Source organism: Channa argus, chromosome 4, assembly GCF_033026475.1.
Source record: "Channa argus isolate prfri chromosome 4, Channa argus male v1.0, whole genome shotgun sequence".
In the NCBI taxonomy this organism is placed as follows: Eukaryota; Metazoa; Chordata; class Actinopteri; order Anabantiformes; family Channidae; genus Channa; species Channa argus.
Window position 1 is genome coordinate 2,233,305 of NC_090200.1, and position 15,105 is coordinate 2,248,409.

The 15,105-nt window shown below is 40.8% G+C and overlaps 2 protein-coding genes across 3 annotated transcripts in view; both read left to right on the plus strand.

The window, feature by feature from the left end:
* LOC137125499 (NACHT, LRR and PYD domains-containing protein 12-like) lies at positions 1–3,766 on the plus strand. 2 transcript variants are annotated; one of them, XM_067501096.1, is made up of 7 exons: positions 1–655; positions 695–1,238; positions 1,407–1,580; positions 1,839–2,012; positions 2,209–2,382; positions 2,516–2,562; positions 2,718–3,766. In XM_067501096.1, exons 1-7 carry the CDS (start codon positions 1–3, stop codon positions 3,248–3,250), a joined length of 2,301 nt encoding a protein of 766 aa, XP_067357197.1. In that variant the 3' UTR covers positions 3,251–3,766. The 2 variants fall into 2 exon arrangements, with proteins under 2 accessions (XP_067357197.1, XP_067357196.1); XM_067501095.1 differs by having other exon boundaries at positions 1–1,238.
* Positions 1–15,105, plus strand: part of LOC137125576 (NLR family CARD domain-containing protein 3-like) — a 43,687-nt gene that overhangs the window by 15,575 nt on the left and 13,007 nt on the right. The window lies entirely within an intron of this gene.

The following is a 15,105-nucleotide window of genomic DNA, read 5'->3' on the forward strand; positions in this document are numbered from 1 at the left end:
ATGGTGACAGAGGTCAGAGGGTTCACTGACCCACAGAAGGAGGAGTACTTCAGGAAGAGATTCAGAGATGAGGAGCAGGCCAGCAGAATCATCTCCCACATCAAGACATCACGAAGCCTCCACATCATGTGCCACATCCCAGTCTTCTGCTGGATCACTGCTACAGTTCTGGAGGATGTGTTGAAAACCAGAGAGGGAGGAGAGCTGCCCAAGACCCTGACTGAGATGTACATCCACTTCCTGGTGGTTCAGACCAAACTGAAGAACGTCAAGTATAATGGAGGAGCTGAGACAGATCCACACTGGAGTCCAGAGAACAAGATGATGATTGAGTCTCTGGGAAAACTGTCTTTTGAGCAGCTGCAGAAAGGAAACCTGATCTTCTATGAATCAGACCTGACAGAGTGTGGCATCGATATCAGAGCAGCCTCAGTGTACTCAGGAGTGTTCACACAGATCTTTATAGAGGAGAGAGGACTGTACCAGGACAAGGTGTTCTGCTTCGTCCATCTGAGTGTTCAGGAGTTTCTGGCTGCTCTTCATGTCCATCTGACTTTCATCAACTCTGGAGTCAATCTGCTGTCAAATGAAGAATCAAACTCGCAGAGATATGAAGACAATGAATGTAATATTGACTTAGAATCAGACAGTGACTATAGTGACTATGACTATCATAGTCACTATAGTCACTGGGATAGTGACTATGAGTATGACTCTGATTTAGAGAATTTTGTCAGTCATCATCAATTGACATCCTCCAAACTATTTGGAAAAAAATCAATACATTTCTACCAGAGTGCTGTGAACATGGCCTTACAGAGTCAAAATGGACACCTGGACTTGTTTCTTCGCTTCCTTCTTGGTCTTTCATTACAGACCAAACACCTGGGGGGTCTGCTGACACAGACCGAAAGTAGCTCAGAGACCAATCAGGACACAGTCCAGTACATCAAGAAGAAGATCAGTGGGAATCTGTCTGCAGAGAAAAGCATCAACCTGTTCCACTGTCTGAATGAACTGAATGATTGTTCTCTAGTGCAGCAGATCCAACAGTACCTGAGATCAGGAAGTCTCTCCACAGAGAAACTGTCTCGTACTCAGTGGTCAGCTCTGCTCTTCATGTTAGTGTCATCAGGTGAAGAATTGGACGTGTTTGACCCGAAGAAATTCTCTTCACAATTTTCAGAGAAGGATCTTCGGTTTGTGATGGGAGTGGTCAAAGTCTCCAAGAAAGTTGTGTGAGTACAAAGATAAAGAGTCAATTTATTCAATAAATACATTGCTGCTGTAAACTTCAACAAGAGAAAAGATAAATAACATAATTTATTACTTGTTTCCTTGTGTTACGCTGCATTTCCTTATTTGTTATCACTAAACTTGTCATTTTATACATCACTGTCTTTCAGACTGAGTCTCTGTAACCTCACAGAGAGAAGCTGTGAAGCTCTGTCCTCAGTTCTCAGCTCTCAGTCCTCTAGTCTGAGAGAACTGGACCTGAGTAACAACAACCTTCAGGATTCAGGAGTGAAATTACTCTGTGATGGACTGAAGAGTCCACACTGTCAACTGGAGACTCTCAGGTCAGATCAAGTTACTGTTTGTCCTCAATGAGTTGAGAAAATAAACAATAAGTCTGATAATACAGAGAAACTCAGCTATGATTTGATTTTGTGTTGTTATTTTGATGACTTACATTTTTGTCTATTAGTTGTTAATTGTATTAAACTGCAGTGTTTCCAACAATGACTGTAGACAGTCCTGACACAAGATTCTAGAAAACTACATTTAAACACAAAGATAATACAAAAGTTTTATCTTGTTCATTGTTTCCTCTCCAGGCTGAGTCTCTGTAACCTGTCAGAGAGAAGCTGTGAAGCTCTGTCCTCAGTTCTCAGCTCTCAGTCCTCTAGTCTGAGAGAACTGGACCTGAGTAACAACAACCTGCAGGATTCAGGAGTGAAATTACTCTCTGATGGACTGAAGAGTCCACACTGTCAACTGGAGACTCTCAGGTCAGGATTCAACAACCTGTAAAAGTGATGAATAAGAATTACACAGATATAAATCTAAGCTGTGTTGGACTATGTAGAGAACATTTCTACAGTTGAATGTCTACATCTGACTCAAATACATAGAACCTGGACTGAAATGGACTTAAACACACAGAGTGTTCACAGATGTTTCCTGTGTTGTTTTGTGTGTCTGCAGACTGTCAGGTTGTCTGGTCACAGAGGAAGGTTGTGCTTCTCTGGCCTCAGCTCTGAGCTCCAACCCCTCCCATCTGAGAGAACTGGACCTGAGCTACAATCATCCAGGAGACTCAGGAGTGAAGCTGCTGTCTGCTGGATTGAAGGATCCACTCTGGAGACTGGACACTCTCAGGTATGGAGACACCTGCTGCAGGCAAAAACCTTTTAGATGTAAATACACCAAAATATGTCAGTTAGAGCCATGTAATGTCCATGTGTGCATGCTGACAGAGAATGTGCTGCTCTGACCCCCCTCCTCCTTTCAGGGTGGAGCCTGGTGGAGAACGATGGCTGAGACCAGGTCTGAGGAAGTGTAAGTGTGTTTTTAATGAGATTGATGGAAACAAAGCAGCAACATTCAACCATCTTCAAACTGTCACATCACTCATTCACATCATCAAAGTGTCAAGAAATGAACAGATGATGGATTAATAACTGCAGCTGTTTGTGTCTTGTTCTCTCCATCAGATTTCTGTCAACTCACAATCGACACAAACACAGTGAACAGGAAACTACGGCTGTCTGACAACAACAGGAAGGGGACAGTTGTGGAGGAGGATCAGTCGTATCCTGATCATCCAGACAGATTTGACCAATTGGCTTATCTGCTGTGTAGTGATGTTCTGACTGGTCGCTGTTACTGGGAGGTGGATTGGAGCAGAGTGATTGATGTTTCAGTGAATTACAGAGGAATCAGGAGAAAAGGAAACAGTAAAGAATTTTGGTTTGGAGGAAGCAATCAGTCCTGGTATTTGGTTGGCCAAGATTGTGGTTACTTTGTCAGGTACAATAAAATGGAAACATCAATCTCCCACTCGTCCTCAGGCTCTAAAAGAGTAGCAGTGTATGTGGACTTTCCTGCTGGGACTCTGTCCTTCTACAGAGTCTCCTCTGACAAACTGATCCACCTCCACACCTTCAACACCACATTCACTGAACCTCTGTATGCTGGGTTTGGAGTCTGGATACCTGATTCCTCAGTGTCTCTGTGTCCAGAGTAGTGTAGAGAGTCTGGTCCTGTCAGAGAAACAGTCTCTGTGTTGGACAGATGGTTCAGTCTGTCCATGTCTGTCTCTTTCAGACAGATTCATGGATTAAATCAGTGTCTTGTAGAAACAGTTCTAAATGATTCCTTGTAAACTTGTTCCTCTTCCAGTTCTTTAAAGATGAAACTTCCATCATTACAGGATCAACATGTTGCTGACTGCTCATCAAGTCTTTTTCTGTCTTTTATCTCCACTGACATTATCAGACGTCATTAGAGTTTTGTCCAAACACATCTGTGTGTGTGAGCTGATCAGAAACTGAGTTTGTACCTTTCAGAATAAAAGCATGTGCGTCCTGCAGCAGGATGTCAGTTTGTTCTTACAGTTGAGATTTAGACAATTATTTACACTTGTTGTTGTTGTTTCTAGTATCAGAATAAGTGGTTGAAAATTATTGTTTTTAGCTCATTTTAATTTAAGCTTTTTCCTGTTTTCTCAATAAAAACTTATGTTTTCCTCTAGCAGAACGGAGATTGTGGAATGGTTTGATGTGTTTCTGAGTCTTCACACACACACACACACACGTCTTTGAAGAGAAAGTCTGAGTCTGTGTCCTGTTGGTCTAATATAAGTCGTGATAATAAATGTTAAACTGAACTGTGTTGATTTGTCTCTGATTTAATCTGCAACCACACAGGAACAGAGATACTGAACAAACCTGAGTTCTTCGTGTGTGTGTGTGTGTCCCTCACTTATTTGGAAAACGTCAGAGTCTGTGTGAGGTCCCTTAAGTGTCCAATCAGAGACAGAGGAAAGACCTGAGTGAGGCGATGGAGCTGGACGCTGAGCGGCTGCTGGTTTCTGTCTCTTTCCGGTAACTTTCCACTTTGTCATTTTTCCAAACGAAGACACTTTGTAGATTTGTGGGACTAGGACACGTGAGGAGAGAGGACAGTCCGATCAGGACAGCACGTCTTAAACTAGTGGGACAGAGTAGGAAACCAAAGCCTCACTGTTGGGACCTGAAGACCTTAAGGGACAAGAAGCAGGTACTGGGAGTCTGGGACCAACTGGTTTCTGAGTCCTGTAAGTTAAAGCCAGTCCACATCCAATAAATCCTGGTCCTGACATGAATCACTGGGTGAAGTTTAAGAACAAGAAAGAAGACAGAAATCAGACCCCCCCTCAGAACTTGCTCAGCCTGAAGGTTTGTAGTAAACTGGACTAAATATGAGTGTGTTTCTAGTGATGGATGATGAGCCAACAGCTCCACAGGTAAATCTTCCTGTTATTGTTATTCCACATACACCGATCAGGCAAAACATTATGACCCCCTGTTACTGCAGTACATGAATTATGACATGATACATGAGTTCTACTTTTACAAGCTCATCATTTTATGGACATAATTTTGGTCATAATTTTCTTCTTCATCTCCTCCCATTGTCGCCTTCTCGCTCTCCTCTTCCTCACCACACCAGCATCTCCCAGCCTCCTTCACCCCCTTGACAGCTCCTCCATCTTTTCTTCTCCTTTCTAATAAACTCTTCCTCTTCTCTTTGTCTCATATGTCTCACATGGTTCATAAGGAGCAAATTAAATACGTGTCTCCATCTGTACAGGTCTCTGACTTCAGCTCAACAAGCTCATCATTTTACTCTACTTACTACTTTACTTAATCCTACTGTGTTTATCATTGAGGTCAAAGTTCAAAATTAACTTTAGAACCACCTCTTCCTATAATGCACATCAGTACGACTCCATCACTATGATCTCAATAAGAAACCCATAGTAAAATGATCACCTTTCTGACAGTTTCATCCTAAAAACTGAGAAATTATAACTTGTAAAAGTAGAATTCAGAGTCACTGTATTGAATTGTATTAAAATGCACAGGTTATCATAATGTTATGCCTGATCAGTGTTTTGTAGTTTTTTAGTTTTGTAGCATAGAATATGGTCAAACTGACATGTTATAAACATTATTAAACTGTAGACAATATTATTTCAGTTTTTTAATTTGTTATAATAAATATATGTATTACAGAGAGAATCAAATATTTGATGCTGTCTGTAGGTAAATTCAACAATATATTAAAGACTGTCTTTAATAGTTTAGTTTATAATCACCACTTTTTGCCATATTTGTTGTATTTCCTATTCACATCGTTTTGATCTTTTTATTAGTTTAATAAATCTTTTGTCTGGTCCAGTGTCTCCCTCTGCTGGGCATCAGGATGAACTACAACATGGCTACACTCACTTAGACACATAAAAATATGTATTGTGGCATAAATACGGTTTGTTAGCGGTTAAGCCTCCACCTTAAGATTGACAGTCAGTGATTGACGTGTGTGTGTGATGAATGAATCCTAAACCAAGAGAAGTGTCAGGACAACTGTAACTGTAGAGGCTGTGTGTTGAACTGTGAGCAAAGGAAAATAAAGCCGGAGTGTAGAAGCGTTGTGTATATTATTCTAAATAATAAAATTATATGGTTTATTTCTTCATAACTACTTACTACACTGATGTCCACCAGAGGGAGACATTGGACCAGACAACAGCATCTGACTCATTAAACTGACTGACTGAGTGAATATCCATCACATTTTCTTAAAAAAATTAATTCATTCATTTAAAAAAAAGTGCCACGGGGCAGTTGTAGCTCAGTTAGTAAGGCAGGTGTCCACAGACCACAGGGTCAGTGGTTCAATCCCAGGTCCTGGCGATATGTTGAAGTGTTTCTGGGCAAGACACTGAAGCCCCGACACCCCATTACCATCACCAGTTGTGCACTGCCGGTAGAAATTGGGGAGGGTTGCATCATGAAGGGTATCTGGTGTAAAAACTTTGCCAAATTAACACTGACCCACTGTGGCAACGCTGAACTCACAGGATAAGCTGAAAAGACAAAACAAGGGGAAAAAAATCTCCAAACATAAAAAATTTATACAGATTCATTTGGAAAGTTTCAAATCAGGAAAAATAAGATGTGAAATGCTCAGTGACAGAAATGTTTCCTACAAGTTTTACATTTTATTGATACCTGTGACATCATCATTGATCACAGTGACATCATCGCGACTTGAAGCTACATATTCCCAATATCTGAAAAGTTGAACACGTTCCAGTTTGAAACTGAATTTCCCCGATGATGAATCCTTTTCCACATATGAAGCCCACAGTCATTAACAGCAACATGTGAGTGAGGCACTGACTTCCATCGTCCCTGGATTAATCAGGGTTTTGTTGTTTCAGCAGTTCCACTGCAGAAGCCACGAGTCGAGCATCTGTGATGGAAACAAACTCCTTTGAAAAAGATGTAGAAGATGAAGAGGACAACAGAAAAGACACAAAAAGGAGAAAAGTAGAACATTTACAATTGAACCAAATGAGTTTTTCCCTGATTCCAGTCTGAGCTGAACATTTGTCCTGAGTAGAAAGTTTGTCTCCAACACTCCAACACAGGCTGCAGACGTGTCAGCATCAGTTTTCTGTCCACATGTGGGAAGCTGCTGTTTTCTGACTCCAACACAGATGTTCTCCCACTGCTGAGGATCAAACAACATTTCTGCTTCTTATTACATTTCTATCCTTTCAACAACTTCTTCTTCTTTGGGGTTTTCTGGCAGCCAGCATCCCATCTGTTGCATTGCTGCCATCTTCTGGTTTCTCTCTCCCTACATGTTCTATATTCTTCTCTTCAAGAGATCAGGTCTGTTCTATTGAAAAATGAATAACATCCTCTACATTGGTTATTTGGCTCCAATATGTCGTTTAGCCCGACACTTAACAGTCCTCGTCTTCTACGCTCACTCACCATGTCCTCTGTCTCTCTGAGTACTATTTAGATTAATGTGTAGTATTTGTAGTCTGCTCATTACCACATCCTCCTTTCTGTTTCCTCCTTTTCCTGCTGCCACTCTTTGTTGATTACTACAGTGACTTTTTATTCTTTGTTCCTTCACCTGGAAATTTCTACATGGCTTGAAACTGTGCTGTGCAGTGCCGGTTACAAGCCTGGTAGAAATTGGGGAGGGTTGCGTCTGGAAGGGGATCCGGTGTAGAACAAAAAAAAAGACACATTCCTACAGCCCTCCATTCACTTTAATGTTAAAACTGTAGTTCTCTGCACCTAACACCAGATGGCACCAACATCTCATCTATTGCTCAGCTTCCGTCTCCCCAGTCCTGGTCCTGTATGTGATCTCCCTTTTCCCTCTCATCCAGCATCTGGTCTCCTACTAATCCCTAACACCACGTGTGGTCTCTATGGGCAAGTATGTGGTCTTACCAATCGCCCTCCCCAGCGATGAGTTTAGGACCAACCCGGCTGATGTCAGCACAGGTACCAGATGGTCCCAACTCAGAACTGAGAATGGCTCCTCTGTGACATCTACAATCTGGATCCTGATTGTCCTCTTCAGCTCACAGTACAGCTGTAGACCAGATCTGTGGATTCCCCTTGGTCACCTGGTGTTTGTTGGAGCTCAGCTGGACACCCAGGACCTTTTGGAGGTGAGGACTCAGCATCCCCACAGTCAGGTCTCAAGTCCAAAGCCTTGGCAGGACCTCCAGAGACACAGCCGCCTGTAGTACTCCATCAACCTGTATTAGAAGTCAGTCCTCCTCCAGTCCTTCTCAGACAGTCCAGCAGACCTCAGTGACCCACTCTGGGTCCTGGGCCACCGTAAAACAAAAGAAGCCAGGTGATGGGTTTTGGTCATGGACAGCTTGGGCTCTGCAGCAGACCTAGTCTGGGGCACTGAAAACCCTTGCAGTCGATCCAAAATGCGGCAGAATGCCTCACGTTTAATCACCCAAAAAGGACTCATGTCACACCATTCTTCACATCGCTACACTTCCTGTAGCTGCCTGCATCAGGTTCAAAGCTCTGTCTCTTGCCTCCATGGTGATCAACTCAACAGCTGCTGCTGACCTCAACTCACTCATTCAGGTCTTCAATCCCTCCAGTCTGCTGTGCTCTGCCAAAGAACAACGTCTGGTGGTCCCAGCACCACACAGCAGACACCAAGCAAAACTCTTGACCCCGCGATGGTGGGACAAGCTACTCTGCACAATCAGCAAACTCACTCCCAATATTACAAAAAACTGTTGTAAACAGAACTGTTCCGCATCTTCCTATGCACTCAAATCTGTAAAAAAAACTTCCTTTCTGCTGTTTCTTGCACTTGCATCTCATGAAATATAAACCCTTTTCTGATAGGACTTTGCATTAATGTTTTCCCTCCTTGACTTAGATTTTTGCTGCCTTGTACCTCACTTATAAGTCGCTTTGGATAAAAGTAAATGTAACCGATGTAACACCCTATTACATGATTTTATTCCAAAACCAAATCATCTGCATGTAATGAGTGGACTCACTGATTAGAAAGTTGCTTTGAAATATTTAGGAAGAAACACAAAGAAAGGAGGAAATGAGAAAAACCTTTATTAACCCTGGTGACAACGCTGCATGCACTTTAGAGATGGTCCCTGTCGTAGCAAAATCGACATTCTCTGGTCATAGACACTTTAAGTGTAGTCAATAAAGAAGCTTCAACATCCATGTTGTCTTTAAAGGTTTTGAGTTTCAACAGAGTATCATGTCTCCATCCAGTGCAGTTCTAAACTTCATACATGACACATTAGTTTTATATCTCTCTGCTACTGGCCAGAACAGTCTCCACCCTCAGGCTACTGCTCCCGGCCCTTTTCTCCCTTTCAGAACTTTGATAAACTGGGATAATCTGCTGTTAGACAATAACTGACCTTGGAGCAGTTTTGCAAACACTTCAAGACAAAACATATATATGAGACAAAGTTCTTCATAAGTACAATTTGCCATTACAACTAGACAAAACAAGCATTAAAAGTTAATCGTGCATTATTTTCAGCCTGCCACTTCCCTTTGAACCATCGGGTGCCGCAAAGCTTTTTAAATAAATACGCTTTAAACACGGATGGTGGTGTGAAGAAAACACTTATGTGATCAGAAACATTTTTGTCCGTGATGCGCAATAAATCTGGTGGAGAGACTGTCTACGCCACGATTAAAGACTTTACCATTTAAAGTCCATTTATCAAATTACCATTGGCTTGTACACACAAATCCACAAGACGGAACACTCTTGTGTTTGAAGAACTCCCTCAGCGCCGTAGCTGTTCACCTTTACATATTACATTTAACGTTACAGACTGTAAAAGTCAGATTTTAGGGGGAGTTCTGACTGTTCACTGATCTGACACCTGGTAACGGGCTTATTTCCCTGCTGCAGGTGTATTTCTGCTCCTCCATCGCTGTCCCGTGCGTTTACAACCATCGGAAGCTAACAGCGATACACAAACTGACATGAAGGAAAACCCGCCATATTGATTTGAATTACCGGAACTAGCTTCACTTCCATTAGCAGCAAAGCTTACTGTTGTTAATAAAGACTTAAAATATTATTACCTTTAAATAAATGGACAGAAAAATGTGAACGCGTACAACATTTTTAATAATTGAACCCAAGTGTTTTGTTGTCCAGCTCCCATCCTCCTCTTTTAGATTAGATAAACACATTTAATACATGAACCACAAACAAAAGACCTTGAGTTTGACTTTAACTATGAAAATACAAAACCAGTAAGTTATTTTAAATTTAATATTTTTAAAATCTTTACTAGTATACATTGTTTGATTTTCTTATGGACTTTTTCCTGTGAGACACTTTTTTTTCTGTTTGACAGTATCACATCATTAGAATTAAAAGTCCATGCTGAACACTGTCATTACCATTATTACCTTTTTACATAACAGTTACATTCCAGCTTCCCTTTGAAGAACATGTTTCTGATGTGCGTAACTGTAACTTGTGAGGAGATTTGGACAAAAGTGTGACATGACTGTAGTTTCCATTAGTTTATGCTGTAACTATACGAAAAATAATTCTACTTACAATATGTACAACATACAGGTGCTTGTCAAATAATATAATAATATAATAATATCTTCACAAAGTTGATGTATTTCACTAATTCCATTCAAGAAGTGAAACTTGTATAATGTAAACATTCATTCCATTCATTCATGATTATAACTGACAACTAATGAAAACCCCAAATTCAGTATCTCAGAAAACTAGAATATTACTTAAGACCAGTACAAAGAAATTATTTTTCCACACTCTAATCAGCTAATTAACTCAAAACACTTGCAAAGGCCTTTAAATGGTCTCTCAGTCTAGTTCTGTAAGCTACACAATCATGGGGAAGACTGCTGATTTGACAGTTGTCCAAAAGACGACCATTGACACCTTGCACAAGGAGGACAAGACACAAAAGGTCATTGCAAAAGAGGCTGGATGTTCACAGAGCTCTGTGTCCAAGCACATTAATAGAGAGGTGAAGGGAAGGAAAAGATGTGGTAGAAAAAAGTGTACAAGCCAAAGTGATAACTACACCCTGAAGAGAATTGTGAAATGAAACCCATTCAACAATGTGGGGGAGAGTCACAGAGTGGACTGCTGCTGGAGTCAATGCTTAAAAAACCACTCCGCACAGACGTATGCAAGACCTGGGTTTCAGCTGTCGCAGTCCTTGTGTCAAGCCACTGTTGAACAACAGACAGCTTCAGAAGCGTCTCACCTGGGCTAAAGACAAAAAGGACTGGACTGCTGCTGAGTGGTCCAAAGTTATGCTCTCTGATGAAAGTAAACTTTGCATTTCCTTTGGAAATCAGGGTCCCAGAGTCTGAAGGAAGAGAGGGGAGGCACAGAATCCACGTTGTTGAGGTCCAGTGTAAAGTTTCCACAGTCAGTGATGGTTTGGTGCCATGTCATCTGCTGGTGATGCTCCACTGTGTTTTCTGAGGTCCAACGTCAACGCAGTTGTACCAGGACGTTTTAGAGCAGTTCATGCTTCCTGCTGTTGAACAACTTTATGGAGATGCAGATTTCATTTTCCAACAGGACTTGGCACCTGCACACAGTGCCAAATCTACCATTACCTGGTTTAAGGACCATGGTATCCCTGCAAACTCACCTGAGCTTAACCCCATAGAAAATCTACACTTGAAATATATCAGTCTGTGTGGAATGAAAGTATACATTATACAAGTGTCATGGTCACAGTGTACTTCCTGGTCTTGTACTTTTATTATGTGGCCCCTTCTCCTTACTTCCTGTCCCTGGTTCTTTTTGCCCAGCTTTGCCCTCGTTGTCCCTCACTGTTTGCACCTGTTCCCTCCTCTCTTTAAGTTCAGTCTGCCCTTCACTCCCCTGTCAGATCCTCATGGTCACTGCTGTCATTGTTCCTGTCTTCGTTGTTGTTAACACCCTCACCAACCCCACAGTTGACTCTGGACTCTAGGTAAAAGCTGAATGTGTGTTTCATGGACTCTTGCATTCGGGACTCTTGTTTCTCTTGGGCTTTTGTATTCTGGACCCTGTGCAGCTTTCCCCTTTGGTCTGAGGTTTGGTGAGATTCCTGTTTGCAGCTTTGTTTATCCGAGTCCCGTTAGTTTAGTTTTTCTGTTTGTTAATTTCCTTAGACTTCCCCGTGTGTTTACCTGTGTAGTGACTTATGTTTGTCTGCCCCTTATTTATCTGGTTTACCTCTGTTTGTCAGTTTTCCTTAGTCCCCCCTCCGTGTATTACCCGTTACTTGTCAGTTCATGTTTATCCCTGCCTTGTTTTTTAGTAGCTTATGCTTTACCCCGTGCCCTTTTTCTTCAGGAGTTTTATTTCAGTTTGTTAGTCTTCTAGTTTTTATCACTAAAATTAATGCTGGTTTAGTTTGAGTTTTTCACCCTTGTTTTACTTAATTCATGGAGTTTTCTGTGTAGTTTCTTTATTGTTTCCCATGTGTTCATTCAGGTTTTGATATGTGTAGTTACCCGTATCTTTGTTTGGCGTTTTCTTGTTGGTTAGTTTCCTAAGTTTTGTCCCATTCCCTTACTCAAGACTTGTATTGGTTTCCCGTCTATGTCTTGTGTGATTTGAGGTATTCCTGTGTGTCAGGTTCCTCTGTTTTCTTTCAGCGTTGTCTTTAAGTTTTATTTCCCTGGTGTACGGTAGTGTGTTGTTAACTTGGAGTCAGTTTCTTGGACCCTCCTGGTAGCAGCGGTTTCTGTTATCGTTAAGTTCCCTATCAATAAAAGCCCTTTTTGGTTCATCCCTCACACTGTCTCTCCTCTTGGGTCCATCCATTAACCTAAATCGTGACAACAAGTTTCACTTCTTGGATGGAATTAGTGAAATACATCAACTTTGTCAATATATTCTAATTATTTGACCAGCACCGGTAGATGCCATCTATTGATTTTGGAAATTACTAGATTTATTTGAATATATGTATAAAGGTTGTCATAAATCATAGTAATTTGGTGGCAGTGTAATTGTCTGAGACATTTTTATTGAAATGTTTATTATTATGGTTCTGTTATAAGGTCTGAATTATTTTATTTCATACAACTGTTAAAATGTATTTGTAACTAGGTCTGTATGTAAAATGCAAAATTGTTTGGTCAAAGTTGAATGATCTTGTAAAAGCTTTTATTTTGATATCCGGGTCATGTGACTAGAGTTGGTGAGGGGCATCACGGTGGCATTATGGGTCAAGCCAAGGTTGATACAGAGGAAAGAAACGCGGCCACAAAATAACCCAATTTTTTTTGTTGCCGCAAAAACATGTGACGGCTGTCTGGCCTTTGTTCTATTTGCAGGTAGGTGGAGGTGGAGCCAATTACGGTGATTGAGGACACCTGGGCAGAGTGTCCTACTTCCTATAAAACTCTGGCCTCCCTTGGTGACAAGCAGCTTGCTGGCTGGCCTGCTTTCTGCCACTCAACCTTGGCCTTGTCATACTCAAACTTTTTGAGTAAATACAAATTATATAAATGTAGACAATATCATTTCAGTTTATTTTATCACAATAACTACTAATGTAAAAGTATATATTATAGTGAGTATGCATTAGGTGATACAGGGTAAGTACAGCGGACTTACTGTGTACTTATTAGTAACAGTCGTTGTTAGGCTTTCTAATCAACACTGTGCGATCGTCTCTGCTGCTTCACAATAACAACAGTTAATGTTCAGAACAAACAGGGAGCTTAGTGAAGTAAACATGAATCAGTTAATGAGAGATGAGCAGTTCTCTGTAGGAAAGCTGCCTTTAGGTCCTACTGAACTCTGGGAAATGTAGGACATTAAAACTACACTCCATGATGTGATGTTTATGTGGACACATCAGCTGAACACATTTTAACTTTCAAACTAACAGTGAGGTGGTGTCGATGTGAGAACACAGCTCCACAAATGTTCACTACAATCATTTACCTGAGCCGTGAGATATAAGGCAGAAACTGTAGGAAACTCCTCACTTCACTCTCTTCATCTGACCATCCTGTCAGCTTCACTGGTTTCTTCTCTGGTTGTAGTTTCAGCACTTCCAGGAGGATGGAGGTCTTTCTCTCTGAGAGGTTTATGGACCAGACTCTAGGAGCTGACTGGAAAACTGACAGTAATGATGGAAGAACTCTCAGACCTGTTTTAGTCTCACAGTCCTTCACATGGGAGAACAGATCCAACAGGAAATCACACTGATGTTTTCTATCATCACTCATGTATCTCTCATCCAAAGGGAATATTTCATATGTGCAGACTGATGATAACAGCTCCAGTATCTTCTCTCCTGTCTGCTGCACAGAACAGATTCACAAAGATCCTGCGTTGATCTGAGTCATTAAACCAACGTCTGACACTGAAACGAGAATCAAAAATTTTGTTTCAATATCAACAGCAACAAAATTCATGTAAAACTGGTTTTGCAGGTGTTTCTTCTAAAAGCCAACAAATACCTGCTAATGAGCAGAAAATGAAATAAAACATGAATCAGTGTAAAATTCAACAATAACAGGATAAATCACACATGGAGTTTTTACTTTTCCTCACTGAATTTCTTCTAAAATGTTGAAGGAACCACAAACATCAGGTTACAATGGTAAATCCTCAGTATTTTTTATCAATTCATTTCCTTCAAAGCTCAAAATACTGGAGCAGGAGTTTAAACATCTATTATTCTGTAAAACTCTATCAAACTTCACACACTGATGTTGTAGCATAGTGAAGATTTGCAAAGCTCTACTTTCACAGGGATCAGGGAAACCTGGTTTCTCCAGGTAGGTTTCTGACAGAGAATGCGAATTTCTTTGCCATGTAACCAGCTTCTTAATTGGCTTTTTCTAACTGCACATGTGTAACAACAGGATGCAGATGGAAAAAACGCAGCAGAGTGAATAAAGGAGAGATGGTTAAAAGTTTGTCTAAAGACAGACAGAGAATGTAAACCCCAAAATCTGATAGTGGTGACAACGATGTTATAGGTCATGAGCAATAATGATAATAATTTAGTTCTTACGCACATGTACACAGATTTTTAAAAAATACATTTCACTGTAGAATTTTCTGTTTGTTGCACCCAGGCAGATAATTCATGCGAGGGATGTTTCTTTTTATTATTATGTATTTATGAGTATTTGGAGTTAGAAATAGTAGAATGTGAACATTTCATAAGTTACTTCTTACGCGCAACAAAAATTATTAATGTACGGTTTATTATATCTGGAGAACTAATAAATTCATTAGAATAAATTCTAAATAAACAAACAGCTGATTGACAGTGAAGGTAACTCGGCTCTCTCCGTGCGGTCACGTGTCTCAGCACCTTCTTTCGTCTCCGACAGCGTAACGCTAGTTTCACTTTGGGGCCACAGATGTGACGCATGTTCTCCTCTCCATCGAAAGGTAATGTGGGTTTTCAATAACTGCTGTTCACGATACAAATCATAGCTGCCTTAAGTTCACCTGCACTAGAAATGGCAGAAA